General features: G+C 43.3%; 1 protein-coding gene across 5 annotated transcripts; it reads left to right on the forward strand.

The window, feature by feature from the left end:
* Positions 1-6,583: 6,583 nt before the first annotated feature.
* Positions 6,584-19,696, forward strand: LOC311150114 (glucose-6-phosphate 1-dehydrogenase). Of its 5 annotated transcripts, none has more exons than XM_084187401.1 (14): positions 6,584-6,728; positions 7,289-7,327; positions 9,720-9,841; positions 12,351-12,388; positions 12,560-12,668; positions 14,407-14,624; positions 14,844-15,002; positions 16,793-16,918; positions 17,031-17,124; positions 17,313-17,499; positions 17,805-18,040; positions 18,197-18,273; positions 18,468-18,560; positions 18,741-19,696. In XM_084187401.1, exons 1-14 carry the CDS (start codon positions 6,719-6,721, stop codon positions 18,829-18,831), a joined length of 1,599 nt encoding a protein of 532 aa, XP_084043527.1. In that variant the 5' UTR covers positions 6,584-6,718; the 3' UTR covers positions 18,832-19,696. The 5 variants fall into 5 exon arrangements, with proteins under 5 accessions (XP_084043527.1, XP_084043526.1, XP_084043528.1 ...); XM_084187400.1 differs by having other exon boundaries at positions 6,585-6,728; positions 14,841-15,002; XM_084187403.1 differs by lacking the exon at positions 6,584-6,728 and adding an exon at positions 6,778-6,804 and having other exon boundaries at positions 14,841-15,002.
* The last annotated feature ends 102 nt before the right edge of the window (positions 19,697-19,798 follow it).

Raw genomic sequence — 19,798 nt, forward strand, 5'->3', positions numbered from 1 at the left:
ATCTCAGTTTGTTACCTGTATAAAAGACACCTATCCACAGAAGCAATCAATCAATCAGATTCCAAACTCTCCACCATGGCCAAGACCAAAGAGGTCTCCAAGGATGTCAGGGACAAGATTGTAGACCTACACAAGGCTGGAATGGGCTACAAGACCATCGCCAAGCAGCTTGGTGAGAAGGTGACGACAATAGTTGGTGCGATTATTTGCAAATGGAAGAAACACAAAATAACTGTCAATCTCCCTCGGCCTGGGACTCCATGCAAGATCTCACCTCGTGGAGTTGCAATGATCATGAGAACGGTGAGGAATCAGCCCAGAACTACACGGGAGGATCTTGTCAATGATCTCAAGGCAGCTGGGACCATAGTTACCAAGAAAACAATTGGTAACACACTATGCCGTGAAGGACTGAAATCCTGCAGCGCCCGCAAGGTCCCCCTGCTCAAGAAAGCACATATACAGGCCCGTCTGAAGTTTGCCAATGAACATCTGAATGATTCAGAGGAGAACTGGGTGAAAGTGTTGTGGTCAGATGAGACCAAAATGGAGCTCTTTGGCATCAACTCAACTCACCGTGTTTGGAGGAGGAGGAATGCTGCCTATGACCCCAAGAACACCATCCCCACTGTCAAACATGGAGGTGGAAACATTATGCTTTGGGGGTGTTTTTCTGCTAAGGGGACAGGACAACTTCACTGCATCAAAGGGACGATGGACGGCGCCATGTACTGTCAAATCATGGGTGAGAACCTCCTTCCCTCAGCCAGGGCATTGAAAATGGGTCGTGGATGGGTATTCCAGCATGACAATGACCCAAAACACACGGCCAAGGCAACAAAGGAGTGGCTCAAGAAGAAGCACATGAAGGTCCTGGAGTAGCCTAGCCAGTCTCCAGACCTTAATCCCATAGAAAATCTGTGGAGGGAGCTGAAGGTTCGAGTTGCCAAACATCAGCCTCGAAACCTTAATGACTTGGAGAAGATCTGCAAAGAGGAGTGGAACAAAATCCCTCCTGAGATGTGTGCAAACCTGGTGGCCAACTATATGAAACGTCTGACCTCTGATTGCCAACAAGGGCTTTGCCACCAAGTACTAAGTCATGTTTTGCAGAGGGGACAAATACTTATTTTCCTCATTTAAAATGCAAATCAATGTATAACATTTTTGACATGCGTTTTTTCTGGATTTTATTTATTTATTCTGTCTCTTACTGTTCAAATAAACCTACCATTAAAATTATAGACTGATCATGTCTTTGTCAGTGGGCAAACGTACAAAATCAGCAGGGGATGAAATACTTTTTTCCCTCGTGTATATACAGCTGCGGAAAAAATTAAGAGACCACTGCAAAATTATCAGTTTCTCTGGTTTTACTATTTATAGGTATGTGTTTGGGTAAAAATAAAATGTTTGTTTTATTCTATAATCTACTGACAACATTTCTCCCAAATTCCAAATAAAAATATTGTCATTTAGAGCATTTATTTGCAGGAAATGACAACTGGTCAAAATAACAAAGATGCAGTGTTGTCAGACCTCGAATAATGCAAAGAAAATAAGTTAATGTTAATTTTTAAACACAACAGTAATGTTTTAACGTAGGAAGAGTTCAGAAATCAATATTTGGTGGAATAACCCTGATTTTCAATCACAGCTTTCATGCGTCTTGGCATGCTCTCCACCAGTCTTTCACATTGATTTTGGGTGACTTTATGCCACTCCTGGCGCAAATATTCAAGCAGCTCGGCTTTGTTTGATGGCTTGTGATCATCCATCTTCCTCTTGATCACATTCCAGAAGTTTTCAATGGGGTTCAGGTCTGGAGATTGGGCTGGCCATGACAGGGTCTTGATCTGGTGGTCCTCCATCCACACCTTGATTGACCTGGCTGTGTGGCATGGCACATTGTCCTGCTGGAAAAACCAATCCTCAGTGTTGGGGAACAATGTCAGAGCAAAAGGAAGCAAGTTTTCTTCCAGGACAACCTTGTACGTGGCTTGATTCATGCGTCCTTCACAAAGACAAATCTGCCCGATTCCAGCCTTGCTGAAGCACCCCCAGATCATCACCGATCCTCCACGAAATTTCACAGTGGGTGCGAGACACTGTGGCTTGTAGGCCTCTCCAGGTCTCCGTCTAACCATTAGACGACCAGGTGTTGGGCAAAGCTGAAAATTGTACAAATACATTTAAACTCAGTTTTTCACAATTCCTGACATTTAATCCTAGTAAAAATGCCTTGTCTTAGGTCAGTTAGGATCACCACTTTATTTTAAGAATGTGAAATGTCAGAATAATAGCAGAGAATTATTTCAGCTTTTATTTCTTTCATCACATTCCCAGTGGGTCAGAAGTTTACATACACTCAATTAGTATTTGGTAGCATTGCCTTAAACAATTTAAACTTGGGTCAAACATTTCAGGTAGCCTTCCACAAGCTTCCCACAATAAGTTGGGTGAATTTTGGCCCATTCCTCCTGACAGAGCTGGTGTAACTGAGTCAGGTTTGTAGGCCTCCTTGCTCGCACATGCTTTTTCAGTTCTGCCCACACATTTTCTATAGGAATGAGGTCAGGGCTTTGTGATGGCCACTCCAGTACCTCGACTTTGTTGTCCTTAAGCCATTTTGCCACAACTTTGGAAGTATGCTTGGGGTCATTGTCCATTTGGAAGACCCATTTGCGAACAAGCTTTAACTTCCTGACTGATGTCTTGAGATGTTGCTTCAATATATACACATAATCTTCCTTCCTCATGATGCCATCTGTTTTGTGAAGTGCAGCAGTCCCTCCTGCAGTAAATCACCCCCACAGCATGATGCTGCCACCCCCGTGCTTCACGGTTGGGATGGTGTTCTTCGGCTTGCAAGAGTCCCCCTTTTTCTTCCAAACATAACGATGGTCATTATGGCCAAACAGTTCTATTTTTGTTTCATCAGACCAGAGGACATTTTTCCAAAAAGTACAATCTTTGTCCCCATGTGCGGTTGCAAACCGGAGTGGCGGTTTTGGAGCAGTGGCTTCTTCCTTGCTGAGCGGCCTTTCAGGTTATGTCGATATAGGACTTGTTTTACTGTGGATATAGATACTTTTGTACCTGTTTCCTCCAGCATCTTCACAAGGTCCTTTGCTGTTGTTCTGGGATTTATTTGCACTTTTCGCACCAAAGTACGTTCATCTCTAGGAGACAGAATGCGTCTCCTTCGATGAACGTGGTACCTTCAGGTGTTTGAAAATTGCTCCCAAGGATGAACCAGACTTGTGGAGGTCTACCATTTTTTCTGAGGTCTTGGCTGATTTCTTTAGATTTTCCCATGATGTCAAGCAAAGAGGCACTGAGTTTGAAGGTAGGCCTTGAAATGCATCCACAGGCACACCTCCAATTGACTCGAATGATGTCAATTAGCCCATCAGAAGCTTCTAAAGCCATGACATCATTTTCTGGAATTTTCCAAGCTGTTTAAAGGCACAGTCAACTTAGTGTATGTAAACTTCTGACCCACTGGAATTGTGAAACGGTGAATTATAAGTGCAATAATCTGTCTGTAAACAATTGTTGGAAAAATTACTTGTGTCATGCACAAGTAGATGTCCTAACCGACTTGCCAAAACTATAGTTTGTGGAGTGGTTGAAAAACTAGTTTTAATAACGCCAACCTAAGTGTATGTAAACTTCCTACTTCAACTGTGTGTGTAAATATATCTCTATATATACATACAGTCGTATGAAAAATGTTGGGCACCTCTCTGAGGCTGCATAATAATTTACTCTGTCGTCACAGAAAATGATCACAGTGGCATGCCATTCATTTTCTAATAAAAGCTGAGTACTGGGGTATTGTCCAGACAAAGATCTTTAGCGTAGCAATATTAAGTTGTATGAAATTAAATCAGATGTGAAAAATAGGCTATGCAAAAATTTGGGCACCCTTGTCATTCTGTTGATTTGAATACCTGTAACTACTTAGCACTGATTAATTGGAACACACAATTGGTTTGGTGAGCTCATTAAGCCTTGAACTTCATAGACAAGTGCATCCAATCATGAGAAAAGGTATTTAAGGTGGCCAATTGCAAGTTGTTGTTCTCTTTGACTCTCCTCTGAAGAGTGGCAACATGGGGGCCTCAAAAAAACACTCAAATGACCTGAAAACAAAGATTGTTCAACATTATGTTTTAGGGGAAGGCTACAAAAAGCTATCGCAGAGATGTAAGCTGTCAGTGTCCACTGTGAGGAACATAGTGAGGAAATGGAAGACCACAGTTATTGTTAAGGCCAGTAGTGGCAGGCCAAGTAAAATATCGGAGAGGCAAAGGCGAAGGATGGTGAGAACGGTCAAAAACAGCCCACAGACCACCTACAACATCATCTTGCTGCAGATGGTGTCACTGCATCGTTCAACAATTCAGCGCACTTTGCACAAGGAGAAGCTGTACGGGAGAGTGATGCGGAAGAAGCCTTTTCTGCACACACGCCACAGAGTCGCTTGAGGTATGCAAATGCACATTTGGACAAGCCAGCTTCATTTTGGAATAAGGTGCTGTGGACTGATGAAACAAAGATTGAGTTATTTGGTCATAACAAGGGGCGTTATGCATGGCGGCAAAAGAACACAGCGTTCCAAGAAAAACACTTGCTACCCACAGTAACATTTGGTGGGGGCCAGTGCCGGTACTGGGAATCTTGTTAAAGTTGAGGGTCGCATGGATTCCACTCAATATCAGCAGATTCTTGGGAATGATGTTGAAGAATCAGTCACAATGTTGAAGTTACGCTGGGGCTGGATATTTCAACAAGACAACGACCCAAAACACAGCTCAACATCTACCCAGGCATTTATGCAGAGGAACAAGTACAATGTTCTGGAATGGCCATCCCAGTCCCCAGACCTGAATATCATTGAGAATCTGTGGGATGATTTGAAGCGGGCTGTCCATGCTCGGCAACCATCAAACCTAACTGAACTGGCGATGTTTTGTAAGGAGGAATGGTCCAAAATACCTTCATCCAGAATCCAGACACTCATTAGAGGCTATAGGAAGCATCTAGAGGCTGTTATTTTAGCAAAAGGAGGCTCTACTAAATATTGATGTGATTTTTCTGTTGGGGTGCCCAAATTTATGCACCTGTCTAATTTCGTTTTGATGCATATTGCACATTTTCTTTTAATCCAATAAACCTAATTTCACTACTGAAATATTACTTGGTCCATCAGTTATTTGATAGCTCAAAATGAAATTGCTGATCCAAACACCCAATATATGTCAGGGGTGCCCAAACTTTTTCATACGACTTTATATACACAGTGCATTCAGAAAGTATTCATACCACATTTTTTTACGTTACAGCTTTATTCTAAAATGGACTAAATTGTTTTTCCCCCCTCAATCTACACACAATATCCCATAATGACAAAGCAAAAAACAGGTTAAGAAATATTGCATAAGTATTCAGACATTTTACTCAGGACTTTGTTGAAGCACCTTTGGCATCGATTACAGCCTCGAGTCTTGAATGAATGGGGCCATGTATCGTGAGATTTTGAGTCAAAACCTCCTTCCATCAGCAAGGGCATTGAAGATGAAACGTGGCTGGGTCTTTCAGCATGACAATGCACCCAAACACACCGCCCGGGCAATGAAGGAGTGGCTTCGTAAGAAGCATTTCAAGGTCCTGGAGTGGCCTAGCCAGTCTCCAGATCTCAACCCCATAGAAAATCTTTGGAGGGAGTTGAAAGTCTGTGTTGCTCAGCGACAGCCCCAAAACATCACTGCTCTAGAGGAGATCTGCATGGAGGAATCGGCCAAAATACCAGCAACAGTGTGTGAAAACCTTGTGAAGACTTACAGAAAAGGTTTGACCTGTGTCATTGCCAACAAAGGGTATATAACAAAGTATTGAGAAACTTTTGTTGTTGACCAAATACTTATTTTCCACCATAATCTGCAAATAAATTCATTAAAAATCCTACAATGTGATTTTCTGGATTTTTTTTCCTCATTTTGTCTGTCATAGTTGACTTGTACCTATGATGAAAATTACAGGCCTCTCATCTTTTTAAGTGGGAGAACTTGCACAATTGGTGGCTAAATACTTTTTTCCCCCACTGTATATGTGTAGGCAATACTGTGTGTGGCATGTATCATGGATGATGAAATCAAGCATAAGCAGAGAAATTCTTATGTTCTCCTGTGAAAGGAAGTATTTCCAGATAGTGGACTAACAAGGATCTTCCATACCAGCTGATGATCTGTTGACTTACGTTTATTATTTAGAATTAGCAGTGTTTCGTGTCTCTTCCATGTTCATGTGGTTTATACATTACTGTATTTATAATCCCAGAAAGTATATTGTCCGGTAGTTGACCCAGGTTGGTCAAACTAGCCCCTCTCCTACATATCCACTCGCATGTCAGTCAGGGCTATTTCTTCACTTTTATTGGTGTTTTTTCTCTGAAGAGTGTACAGAGAACCACGCCCCACCCATCTTTTTGTGGGACTTGGAAATGTGACGTCATTGGAGCCCACAGTGATGGGAAGTGGCTCGAGCGCTGGTGAGTTCCTCTCTAAACCAATAAAATCACTGAATTCGATTGTGTCATTTCGACAGGGACGAAAGAAACTGCAATACATTTTGGGGCTTGTAAATTTACGGAAGTATCGGGCGAGGATAGCTCTGTTATCGCAACATTCTCAGCTAATAGTTTGATTTGGAAATGGCTGGAAGTAAGTAAACGTATTTTGTTTTGTAAAGGTATTCGTCTGCTTACGAACAGCTTGACAGTTGGCCGCGCGCTAGCAGGTAATTTTGCTGCTACATTATTGTCATGCTGTCAAAACAGCCACGAACGTGATGGGATGTTTTAGTGGCAGTATGGTATGTGTCATTAAAGAAACTTGTGTAATTTATAGCTAGTTACTTTGATGGGTAACCTAGATCCAAATATTGTGTACAGAGCATGCATAGTTTGCTTGCTAGCTAATTTACCTTGTAACGTTACAGGTGCAAATTCGGCTAGTTAGCGTGCCGAGGTAAATACATGTGCCCAGTCAGTATTATTTCAGTGGTCACAGCACGGCTAGCTAGGTTTGGCCATTTTAAATACGGGATTGGGCTGAGGATTTGGCTAATAACATTATAGTTGATGGTGTGTTGTCACTATGTGTGTCTGCAAAGTAGAGAACGCTTATGTGCGCAGTCTGTAAATTTGTATTTAATATAACAATTTTGGACCGTTGACCCCTCTCCCTGCTCGTGTGGGTCCTCTAACGTTACCTGACCCAAGAGAGACCTGCCAGTGTTGCCATTGCACAACAAGGAACTGGTATGATTACTGTAGCTTACAGAAATAGTGATGTAACATGTCTCGTCTTGCATAAAGAATCTTGTAGATGTGTGCTTATTTTATTGATCTTGTCTATTCTACTTTCAGATTATGTGACAGAATAACTATATACACTGAGTATACCAAACATTAGGAACACCTTCCTAATATTGCGCCCCCCTCCCTCCCTCCTTTGGGTGGTGGACCGTTCATGATACACATGGAAACTGTTGAGCGTAAAAAACCCAGCAGTGTTGCAGTTCTTGACGCCTGGCACCAATTACCATACTCTGTTCAAAGGCACTTAAATCTGTTTCTTTGCCCATTCACACTCTGAATGGCACACACACAAGCCATGTCTCGAGGCTTAAAAATCATTATTTAACCTGTCTCCTTCCCTATATCTACACTGATTTGAAGTGGATTTAACAAGTGACATCAATAAGGGATCATAGCTTTCACTTGGTCAGTCTGTCATGGAAAGAGCAGGTGTTCTTAATGTTTTGTACACTCAGTGTATAGAAACAATGTATCTTGATTTAGAAGAGGTGCTAAACCAGGACTTAGTTATAACCCATTGCCATGTACAGTGGGGAGAACAAGTATTTGATACACTGCCGATTTTGCAGGTTTTCCTACATACAAAGCATGTAGAGGTCTGTAATTTTTATCATAGGTACATTTCAACTGTGAGAGATGGAATCTAAAACAAAAATCCAGAAAATTACATTGTATGATTTTTTTGTAATTAATTTGCATTTTATTGCATGACATAAGTATTTGATCACCTACCAACCAGTAAGAATTCCGGCTCTCACAGACCTGTTAGTTTTTCTTTAAGAAGCCCTCCTGTTCTCCACTCATTACCTGTATTAACTGCACCTGTTTGAACTCGTTACCTGTATAAAAGACACCTGTCCACACACTCAATCAAACAGACTCCAACCTCTCCACAATGGCCAAGACCAGAGAGCTGTGTAAGGACATCAGGGATAAAATTGTAGACCTGCACAAGGCTGGGATGGGCTACAGGACAATAGGCAAGCAGCTTGGTGAGAAGGCAACAACTGTTGGCGCAATTATTAGAAAATGGAAGAAGTTCAAGATGACGGTCAATCACCCTCGGTCTGGGGCTCCATGCAAGATCTCACCTCGTGGGGCATCAATGATCATGAGGAAGGTGAGGGATCAGCCCAGAACTAGAGTCTCAAAGAAAACCATTAGCAACACACTACGCCGTCATGGATTAAAATCCTGCAGCGCACGCAAGGTCCCCCTGCTCAAGCCAGCGCATGTCCAGGCCCGTCTGAAGTTTGCCAATGACCATCTGGATGATCCAGAGGAGGAATGGGAGAAGGTCATGTGGTCTGATGAGACAAGAATATAGCTTTTTGGTCTAAACTCCACTCGCCGTGTTTGGAGGAAGAAGAAGGATGAGTACAACCCCAAGAACACCATCCCAACCGTGAAGCATGGAGGTGGAAACATCATTCTTTGGGGATGCTAGGACGACTGCACCATATTGAGGGGAGGATGGATAGGGCCATGTATCGCGAGATCTTGGCCAACAACCTCCTTCCCTCAGTAAGAGCACTGAAGATGGGTCGTGGCTGGCTCTTCCAGCATGACAACGACCCAAAACACACAGCCAGGGCAACTAAGGAGTGGCTCCGTAAGAAGCATCTCAAGGTCCTGGAGTGGCCTAGCCAGTCTCCAGACCTGAACCCAATAGAAAATCTTTGGAGGGAGCTGAAAGTCCGTATTGCCCAGCGACAGCCCCGAAACCTGAAGGATCTGGAGAAGGTCTGTATGGAGGAGTGGGCCAAAATCCCTGCTGCAGTGTGTGCAAACCTGGTCAAGACCTACAGGAAACGTATGATCTCTGTAATTGCAAACAAAGGTTTCTGTACCAAATATTAAGTTCTGCTTTTCTGATGTATCAAATACTTATGTCATGCAATAAAATGCAAATGAATTACTTAAAAATCATACAATGTGATTTTCTGGATTTTTGTTTTAGATTCCGTCTCTCACAGTTGAAGTGTACCTATGATAATAATTACAGACCTCTACATGCTTTGTAAGTAGGAAAACCTGCAAAATCGGCAGTGTATCAAATACTTGTTCTCCCCATTGTAGGTAAGATAAGAGTACTGTTTTTGAAGGTGGCACACAATACATCTTGATTATTTCCTATCAGCCTATGACCAGAAAGGGTAGGCCTATTCTTTACCAAATGTGTATAATGCAGTACTGAACAAATGGCTGTGTAATACCTTTATCATATGATTTGTGTTTATGATGGTTTATAGACTCTAGGCTGTTCAAGTTCCCTGGTTAGGCCAATCTTGTTCTTGATAATAACTCGTTTTTGACATTTACCTTTGCCTAGGAAAAATGAGTGCCATTCCCCTCTCTCGGTCTGAGGTGTTCGGGGAGCTGCGGAAGGAGCTGCATGAGGACGAAGAGTTCCATCAGTCTGACGCTCACATCTTCATCATCATGGGAGCATCGGTGAGATAGGGAAGATGCGAGGGAATGTGGGGGAATTAGAGGCTACTTTGATTATTGATGAATGACCCTGCAAGTTTTGGCACTCCACAGCACAGGCAATTTAATTTTTATAATTACAAAAGTTGTGAATGTATGTGTGTGTTGGATGCATATTTTAGAGAGTCATTGATAAAATAAGTGAATCACTTGAGGTTATGAAATACTCTGAAAATGTGTGCCATTTAAGACGCTTTTATCCAAACCAACTTACAGTCATGCGTGAATACATTTTACATATGGCGGCCCCAGCAGGAATCGAACCCACAACCTTTGGCATTGCAAGCGCCATGCTCTACCGGCTGAGCCACACAGGACCAATATGATGAAATGAAACCAGTAATCCATTCTGAGGTAGTTTAAGATCGATCAAATTTGCATTAGATTAACTATTTACTAAATGTAGGCTACCAAACTGCATATATTAGGATACATTTGGCCTAGGCACATATGAGTATTTTCCCAGAATCATTGTTATTTTTTGTTCAGTTATACCTATTTTATACACACTTTATAATAGATTTTAGGTGGACAGAGAAGGGAACACATTTAGTGAGAACGGTGTGTTGAAACCTCAAAACGGACAAGAGGGGTTGCACATGACTGTTTGAGGAAATGTAGAAATTTCATTGAGACACATTACACAGAGCTTGAGTAACTAAGCAACCCCAGAAACACTTCAGCTCTCTGTAGTCTGGCCTTGATACAAAGAGAACCAACAATCATGAACCTTGACATTATGGTTTGGACACAGACCGTTTGTTAGCCAATCATGGTCAGCTCAAACAGTTTGTTAGTCAATCATGTTGCGCAAAGACAGTTTGTTGGCCAATCATAGTGTATGAACTGATATTTTGTTGACCAACTCAGCTTACTGACTGTATGTTCCCCAGTCACATAGAGATAGCCTAACGAGTCAGAATGTCATATTTCCCATAGCCATTAATTCTCTCCTCCTATCTGTACCTACAAGGATGATCAATTCAGTGACTCAGTCCAGTCACTTTGAAGTTGTATTTTCTTACAGTATTTCCTTCTCTAGAAATGTCACCCTCCTCTTTAGGCCTACACTGTTTTTTCATGTTTCCTTCTTCTCTACTGGCCTGTAACACCTGCCCAGTTAACTGATAAACTGTACTGTCGGAGAGTAGCTCAGATGTTTCATTCTTCCGCCCACTTTTCCATCTAGGCTAGGTTCTCCCACTCTATTTTCTCTTGGTTGAAAGGAGTGGTGTGAGAGCTGAATAGTGCAGTTCCCTTTCATAATGAAGGTAATAGAGAAGCATGTTGGGAATCAGGATGGGGGAAGGGTAATGGTGGTAAGGCATAGCCTTGTGGTGTCTGGTGGTTTTTGGGAACAGTGATGTACTACTACATAGGTTACTGTAAAATATGCTTTGTGTGCAATGCTGCAGTCTGTCCTTGACACTCAGCAAGCACACACCAATCATCAGCTGGTGTTACATGCACACAAAAACACACCGCAGGCACACACACCACCTCACTCGACATGGCCTCATTATAGTCACTGTGCCAATTTAAACGGTTAGTAAATATTCATGATTAACTGAAGAATGACGAGAGACATGTGATTGGAGGGTGTTTGTCAAGTCGCCCTCAGTTTGGATTTTTCTCTCAGCTGAGGCGGGACAGAAGGCCAGCAGTCATGGACAGACTGGGGCATAGGCTAATGCATATCAGTTTAAAGGTGTAACCCATTGAGTCATTAAAGACACAACAACTCACTGGAATAGGACACAAATAATAGTCCATAAGGCCATTCGGATGATTATTATGTTTAAGTTTTCCCCCAAATGACAAACAAGTGGCAAACAAAGCCCGCTTGGTGTTCAACCTCCCTATGTTCTCCAATGTCACCACGCTCCTCCGCATACTCCACTAGGTTCCAGTCGAAGCTCGCATCATCTTCAAGACCATGGTGCTTGCCTACGGAACAGCAAGGGGAACTGCACCTCCTTACCTTCAGGCTATGCTCAAACCCTACATCCCAATCCGAGCACTCTGTACTGCCACCTCTGGTCTCTTGGCCCTCCCACCCCTACAGGAGGGCAGCTCCCGCTCAGCCCAGTCCAAGCTCTTCTCTGTCCTGGCACCCCAATGGTGGCACAAGCTTCCCCCTAAAGTCAGGACAGCGGAGTCCCTACCCATCTTTTGAAAACGTCAACCTTACCTCTTTGAAAAGTGTCTTAAGTAACTCTCACTATGACCCCCCCCACACACTTTGCTGATAAATACTTTGAGGGAAAATGTACTTTATACAATTGTGATGTTGTCTCACCTAGCTATTTTAAGATGAATGCACTAATTGTAAGTCACTGTACTAATAATCACCACACTGACAGACCTGAATGAACGGTCTGCCTGTAGTGCCAAGCTAGCCTCTGTTTCAGTCAACATTGTAGAGGTGACTAATCTGGTTTTGTGTTAATAATGTTCATATGTTTCTCTTTAGGGGGATCTAGCCAAAAAGAAAATCTACCCAACTCTATGGTGAGTGTGCAGCCTCTTTAGTCTTAAAATGAGAAGTCTATCACAGGGCAGCTGTTTGCACTGGATTTTCGTGTAATAAGCAGTCAACCCCTCTTTTTCTCTGAGTTGTCAAGTGATGAGTAAAAACTCCTGTCTAATGAGCCTCCTTTCTGTTCTCCCCCCCTCACTCAGGTGGTTGTTTAGAGATGGTCTCCTCCCTGAACAGACTCACTTTGTGGGCTTTGCCCGCTCAGACCTCACGGTGGATGCCATCAAAAATGCCTCCATGCCCTATATGAAGGTGATTCTTTCCCATCAACACATTATCTAGCATTACACATTGATCCACATTTTTTACACTGAGTGAGTTAATGCATATGTACAGTGGGGGAAAAAAAGTATTTAGTCAGCCACCAATTGTGCAAGTTCTCCCACTTAAAAAGATGAGAGAGGCCTGTAATTTTCATCATAGGTACACGTCAACTATGACAGACAAATTGAGAGAAAAAAAATCCAGAAAATCACATTGTAGGATTTTTAATGAATTTATTTGCAAATTATGGTGGAAAATAAGTATTTGGTCACCTATAAACAAGCAAGATTTCTGGCTCTCACAGACCTGTAACTTCTTCTTTAAGAGGCTCCTCTGTCCTCCACTCGTTACCTGTATAAATGGCACCTGTTTGAACTTGTTATCAGTATAAAAGACACCTGTCCACAACCTCAAACAGTCACACTCCAAACTCCACTATGGCCAAGACCAAAGAGCTGTCAAAGGACACCAGAAACAAAATTGTAGACCTGCACCAGGCTGGGAAGACTGAATCTGCAATAGGTAAGGAGCTTGGTTTGAAGAAATCAACTGTGGGAGCAATTATTAGGAAATGGAAGACATACAAGACCACTGATAATCTCCCTCCATCTGGGGCTCCACGCAAGATCTCACCCTGTGGTGTCAAAATGATCACAAGAACGGTGAGCAAAAATCCCAGAACCACACGGGGGGACCTAGTGAATGACCTGCAGAGAGCTGGGACCAAAGTAACAAAGCCTGCCATCAGTAACACACTACGCCGCCAGGGATTCAAATCCTGCAGTGCCAGACGTGTCCCCCTGCTTAAGCCAGTACATGTCCAGGCCCGTCTGAAGTTTGCTAGAGTGCATTTGGATGATCCAGAAGAGGATTGGGAGAATGTCATATGGTCAAATGAAACCAAAATATAACTTTTTGGTAAAAACTCAACTCGTCGTGTTTGGAGGACAAAGAATGCTGAGTTGCATCCAAAGAACACCATACCTACTGTGAAGCATGGGGGTGGAAACATCATGCTTTGGGGCTGTTTTTCTGCAAAGGGACCAGGACGACTGATCCGTGTAAAGGAAAGAATTAATGGGGCCATGTATCGTGAGATTTGAGTGAAAACCTCCTTCCATCAGCAAGGGCATTGAAGATGAAACGTGGCTGGGTCTTTCAGCATGACAATGATCCCAAACACACCGCCCGGGCAACGGAGTGGATTCGTAAGAAGCATTTCAAGGTCTTGGAGTGGCCTAGCCAGTCTCCAGATCTCAACCCCATAGAAAATCTTTGGAGGGAGTTGAAAGTCCGTGTTGCCCAGCGACAGCCCCAAAACATCACTGCTCTAGAGGAGATCTGCATGGAGGAATGGGCCAAAATACCAGCAACAGTGTGTGAAAACCTTGTGAAGACTTACAGAAAACGTTTGACCTGTGTCATTGCCAACAAAGGGTATATAACAAAGTATTGAGAAACTTTTGTTATTGACCAAATACTTATTTTCCACCATAATTTGCCAATAAATTCATTAAAAATCCTACAATGTGATTTTCTGGATTTTCTTTCTCTCAATTTGTCTGTCATAGTTGACGTGTACCTATGATGAAAATTACAGGCCTCTCTCATCTTTTTAAGTGGGAGAACTTGCACAATTGGTGGCTGACTAAATACTTTTTCCCCCACTGTATGCATGTTAAAACCATAGACATATGACATCATTACTATCTCTCTGTGGTCCCAGGTGGCAGACTCTGAGGCGGAGCGGTTGTCGGTGTTCTTCAGCCGTAACTCTTATGTCAGTGGGAAGTACACGGAGGAGAGTGCCTTCTCCAACCTCCACACCCACCTGTTGTCCCTGCCTGGGGGGAGCGAGGCCAACCGCCTCTTCTACCTCGCCCTGCCGCCCAGCGTCTACCACGACGTCACCAAAAACATCAAGCACCACTGCATGAGTACCAAGTCAGTAACCCTGTCATGTCTTGCTCTGACTGCCTCTCCTCTCAATCCTCTTCTGTGGTGTTGCTAGGGACTGGAACAGGCCTGGTCATATTTAATCCACTTGCTTTATGTAATTGGTCTTGTCTGGGGAGAGTTGCTCATTAGATTAGCTTTCCCCTCTTCCGCTGTTTAATAACCAAAACATGCTTACCTCCCCTCCTATCTGTGTGTTTTTAGTAGGGGCTGGAACAGGGTGATTGTGGAGAAGCCATTTGGTCGTGACCTGCAGAGCTCAGAGGAGCTGTCCACCCACCTCTCTTCCCTGTTCACTGAGGACCAGATCTACCGCATAGACCACTACCTGGGCAAGGAGATGGTGCAGAACCTCATGGTCCTCAGGTACAGTGCCTTGCAAAAGTATTCACCCCCCTTGGCGTTTTTCCTATTTTGTTGCATTACAACCTGTAATTTAAATTGATTTTTATTTGGATTTCATGTAATGGACATACACAAAATAGTCAAAATTGGTGAAGTGAAATGAAAAAAATAACTTGTTTGAAATAATTATCCAAAATAAATAACGGAAAAGTGGTGCGTGTATATGTATTCACCCCCTTTGCTATGAAGCCCCTAAATAAGATCTGGTGCAACCAATTACCTTCAGAAGTCACATAATTAGTTAGATTGCACACAGGTGGACTTTATTTAAGTGTCACATGATCTGTCACATGATCTCAGTATATATACACCTGTTCTTAAAGGCCAACTAAGCAAGGGGCACCACCAAGCAAGCGGCACCATGAAGACCAAGGAGCTCTCCATACAGGTCAGGGACAAAGTTGTGGAGAAGTACAGATCAGGGTTAGGTTATAAAAAAATATCCGAAACTTTGAACATCCCACGGAACACCATTTTAAATCCATTATTAAAAAATTGAAAGAATATGGCACCACAACAAACCTGCCAAGAGAGGGCCGACCACCAAAACTCACGGACCAGGCAAGAAGGGCATTAATCAGAGAGGCAACAAAGAGACCAAAGATAACCCTGAAGGAGCTGCAAAGCTCCACAGCGGAGATTGAAGTATCTCTCCATAGGACCACTTTAAACTGTACACTCCACAGAGCTGGGCTTTACGGAAGAGTGGCTAGAAAAAAGCCATTGCTTAAAGAAAAAAATTATCAAACACGTTTGGTGTTCGCCAAAATGTATGTGGGATACTCCCCCAAACATATGGAAGAAGGTACTCTGGTCAGATTGAGATTTTTGGCCATCAAGGAAAACGCAATGTCTGTCTCTCATCACCCTGAGAATACCATCCCCACAGTGAAGCATGGTGGTGGCAGCATCATGCTGGGGGATGTTTTTAATCGGCAGGGACTGGGAAACTGGTCAGAATTGAAGGAATGATGGATGGTGCTAAATACAGGGAAATTCTTGAGGGAAACCTGTTTCAGTCTTCCAGAGATTTGAGACTGGGACGGAGGTTCACCTTCCAGCAGGACAATGACCCTAAGCATACTGCTAAAGCAACACTCGAGTGGTTTAAGGGGAAACATTGAAATGTCTTGGAATGGCCTAGTCAAAGCCCAGACCTCAATCCAATTGATAATCTGTGGTATGACTTAAAGATTGCTGTACACCAGCGGAACCCATCCAACTTGAAGGAGCTGGAGCAGTTTTGCCGTTGAAGAATGGGCTAAAATCCCAGTGGCTAGATGTGCCATGCTTATAGAGACATATCCCAAGAGACTTGCGGCTGTAATTGCTGCAAAAGGTGGCTCTACAAAGTATTGACTCAGGGGGGGTGAATAGCTATGCACGCTCAAGTTCTCTGTTTCTTTGTCTTATTTCTTGTTTGTTTCACAATAATAAATATTTTGCATCTTCAAAGTGGTAGACATGTTGTGTAAATCAAATGATACAAACCCCCCAAAAATCCATTTTAATTCCAGGTTATAAGTCAACAAAATAGGAAAAATGCCAAGGGGGGTGAATACTTTCACAAGCCACTGTACAGGACAAATACAGGCTACACTCTGTTTTTCTATTCTCTATTGCAGTCTCTGTCCCTCACTCTCTTTGCTTGGAGTTAGAGAGAACAACATGAATAAACCTTGCCACAGACAGTTGTTTGCATCTTTGTCCATGTCAATAAGGCTGAGGTTAAACAGTGGTAAATATTCCAGGTTTGGGAACCGGATCTTTGGGCCTATCTGGAACAGGGACAGCATAGCTTGTGTGGTCCTCACCTTCAAAGAACCCTTCGGCACCCAGGGCCGGGGCGGCTACTTTGACGACTTTGGAATCATCCGGTGAGGAGAACTGCCTTAGTGCTCAATGAAATCAAACCTCAATGAAGGCATTTATTTGTGCCATGTTTGTAACTTATCTCACCCTCAATTCTGTATAAACATTTCTTTTCAGGGATGTCATGCAGAACCACTTGCTCCAGATGCTCTCGCTGGTTGCCATGGAGAAGCCTGCCTCCACCAGCTCTGATGATGTCAGGGATGAAAAGGTACAGCAACATGGACACAAACTAAAGCCCAAAACACATGTCTTCACTTGACTCCACCATTGGCCCCCGTCCAGAAAACGACTGATACAAATCTTTAATAGGTAGTAAAACCAAACAGAATAAACAAGTAGACTTAAAACCGATCACTTTGTACTCACTCTCTCCCTGACCACTGTCTCCCCCTGCAGGTGAAGGTGCTGAAGTGCATTGCCCCCATTACCATGTCAGATGTGGTGTTGGGACAGTACGTTGGTGACCCAGAGGGAGAGGGGGACGCCAAGCTGGGTTACCTTGACGACCCCACTGTACCCAAAGGCTCCACCCAGGCCACCTTCACCACAGCTGTGCTCTACGTGCACAACGAGCGCTGGGATGGTGAGAATAATACATTTACATTTACGTCATTTAGCAGACGCTCTTATCCAGAGCGACTTACAAATAATAATATGCCATTTAGCAGACACTTTTATCCAAAGCGACTTACAGTCATGTCTGCATACATTTTTACGTATGGGTGGTCCCGGGGATTGAACCCACTACCCTGGCGTTACAAGCGCCATGCTCTACCAATTGAGAACCTCGGCTTTCTTTCTATCACAGACTTGCTTGTTGTGCTTTCACTGTCTGGTCAAACCAGCTCACTCCTCAGAAATAACTGTAATAACTCTGTTCTTCCAAAGGTGTTCCCTTCATCCTGCGCTGTGGCAAAGCCCTGAACGAGAGGAAAGCGGAGGTGCGGTTGCAATTCACGGATGTTCCGGGGGACATCTTTGGAGCGCAGTGTCGTAGGAATGAGCTGGTGGTGCGTGTGCAGCCCAACGAGGCCGTCTACGCCAAGATGATGAGCAAGAAACCAGGAGTGTACTTCCACCCCGAGGAGACTGAGCTGGACCTCACATACAAGAGCAGATATAAGGTGAGATACTGAATGAACACACACACACACAATCATTCATAGAAAACAGACACCCACACACACTACCTCGCCACGCTCACATTTTAGTAACCCATATACTGGCACAATGTTCAACCATATTGACATAATTTTCACTGTTATCTTTTCTCTCCTCAGGATGTGAAGTTGCCCGACGCCTACGAGCGTCTCATCCTGGACGTCTTCTGTGGCAGCCAGATGCACTTTGTCAGAAGGTCAGTCAGGCTGTCTTGGCTGTCTGTCTCGCTCAGAAGTCCCCTCTGTTGCCATGGTGTTTGTGTTATGCAAATAAGACCATGAACCTGCATTATAATTATGTCCACAAGATGGTGCCATAGGGTTTCTTTCCCCCATTGGCTGCATTGCAGTGTGGTGCTCTCTTTACATTATGTCTTCTCTTTTCACTCAGTGATGAGCTGAGGGAAGCCTGGAGGATCTTTACGCCTCTCCTTCATCAGATCGAGAGCGAGAAGCCTCCCCCCACCCCCTACATATATGGAAGGTAAGATTTACCATTAACAGTTGAACAAGCATTTCGCTACACTCGCAATAACATCTGCTAACCATGTGTATGTGACCAATACATTTGATTTGAAGTATCGCAAGTCAATAGTCCCATTCATTTGTCAGTGATATTTTTGGTGTTATTTTGTGATTGATTTGTTCCTTTCCTTCTTCCTAGCCGGGGTCCAACAGAAGCAGACGAGCTTTCAAAGAGGGTCGGTTTCCAATATGAAGGAACATACAAATGGGTCAACCCCCACAGACTGTGAGAGGGGGAGGGGCCAGAGCGCCGTAAATGAGCAGCATCGTGTTCCAATACTTTTGTCTTCTTTGGGTCTGTGGAGTTTCTGCTGTATTGCTCTTTCCTTTCCAGACCTGTCAGGGCAACAGTCAAGTGAGAGATTAGGATGTATGTATGGAAAGGAAGCTATGTAAAAGTATTGGAACATAGACTAGGTCTCAGCTACTACATGAATGCTCTGTACGGTGACCTGGCGTCACTAGTGTCCATCAGGTCTTAACTAGTTGGGAGGGCGGGAGGGAGCACTTAACCACTGGGGAAGAAGGGAGCGAGAGAGAAAACAACACTAGCCCAATTCTGTTTCTCCCTCTTCTTCCTGAAGTGTGCACTCTTTCACTTCTCTTCATGGATTCAAAAGCTTGGTTGTGATCTGATTCTCTACCCTTCCACCGCTTGTTTCCAAAATACTCCTCATATTAGTCCATTCCATAAGGTGGAGTGTGTACAAGTGCAAATTTAGGATTGGGAGAAGGGTAGAGAATAGGACTGCTGCCATTGAATGGATGTAAGCATGGGCTAGACAATTTCCCACTGTCTTACACCTTGAGGGGGAGTGTACAAATACCACATTGGTGGTGTTTTTTTGTTTTTACTGTTAAGGTTATCCTTTTGTTTTGCTCAAGCTATTTTGGACCAAGGAAATCGTGTTGCATAGTAATAATACTTATTGTGACTGTGAAGTGGATGCAGAGGTCCAGATTTCGGACAACATTTTAGTAACGGCAAGGTCTGTCACAGGGTCAACATGATGCAGTCTTTATAATGATATACTGTGTTATAGACTGAACATTCACATGTTATTTCCACAACTTGCAATAAACCAGTCTTATTTCTTTGTGTTCAGTCTCCATTAATACAGATATTTTGTGTTTTAAGGGGTTGGTCAATAGAAGTATCTTGCATTCTTGTGACACTTGATCATGTGTAGCCTATTA

Source organism: Coregonus lavaretus (assembly GCF_964263955.1).
Source record: "Coregonus lavaretus genome assembly, chromosome: 22".
Taxonomy (NCBI): Eukaryota; Metazoa; Chordata; class Actinopteri; order Salmoniformes; family Salmonidae; genus Coregonus; species Coregonus lavaretus.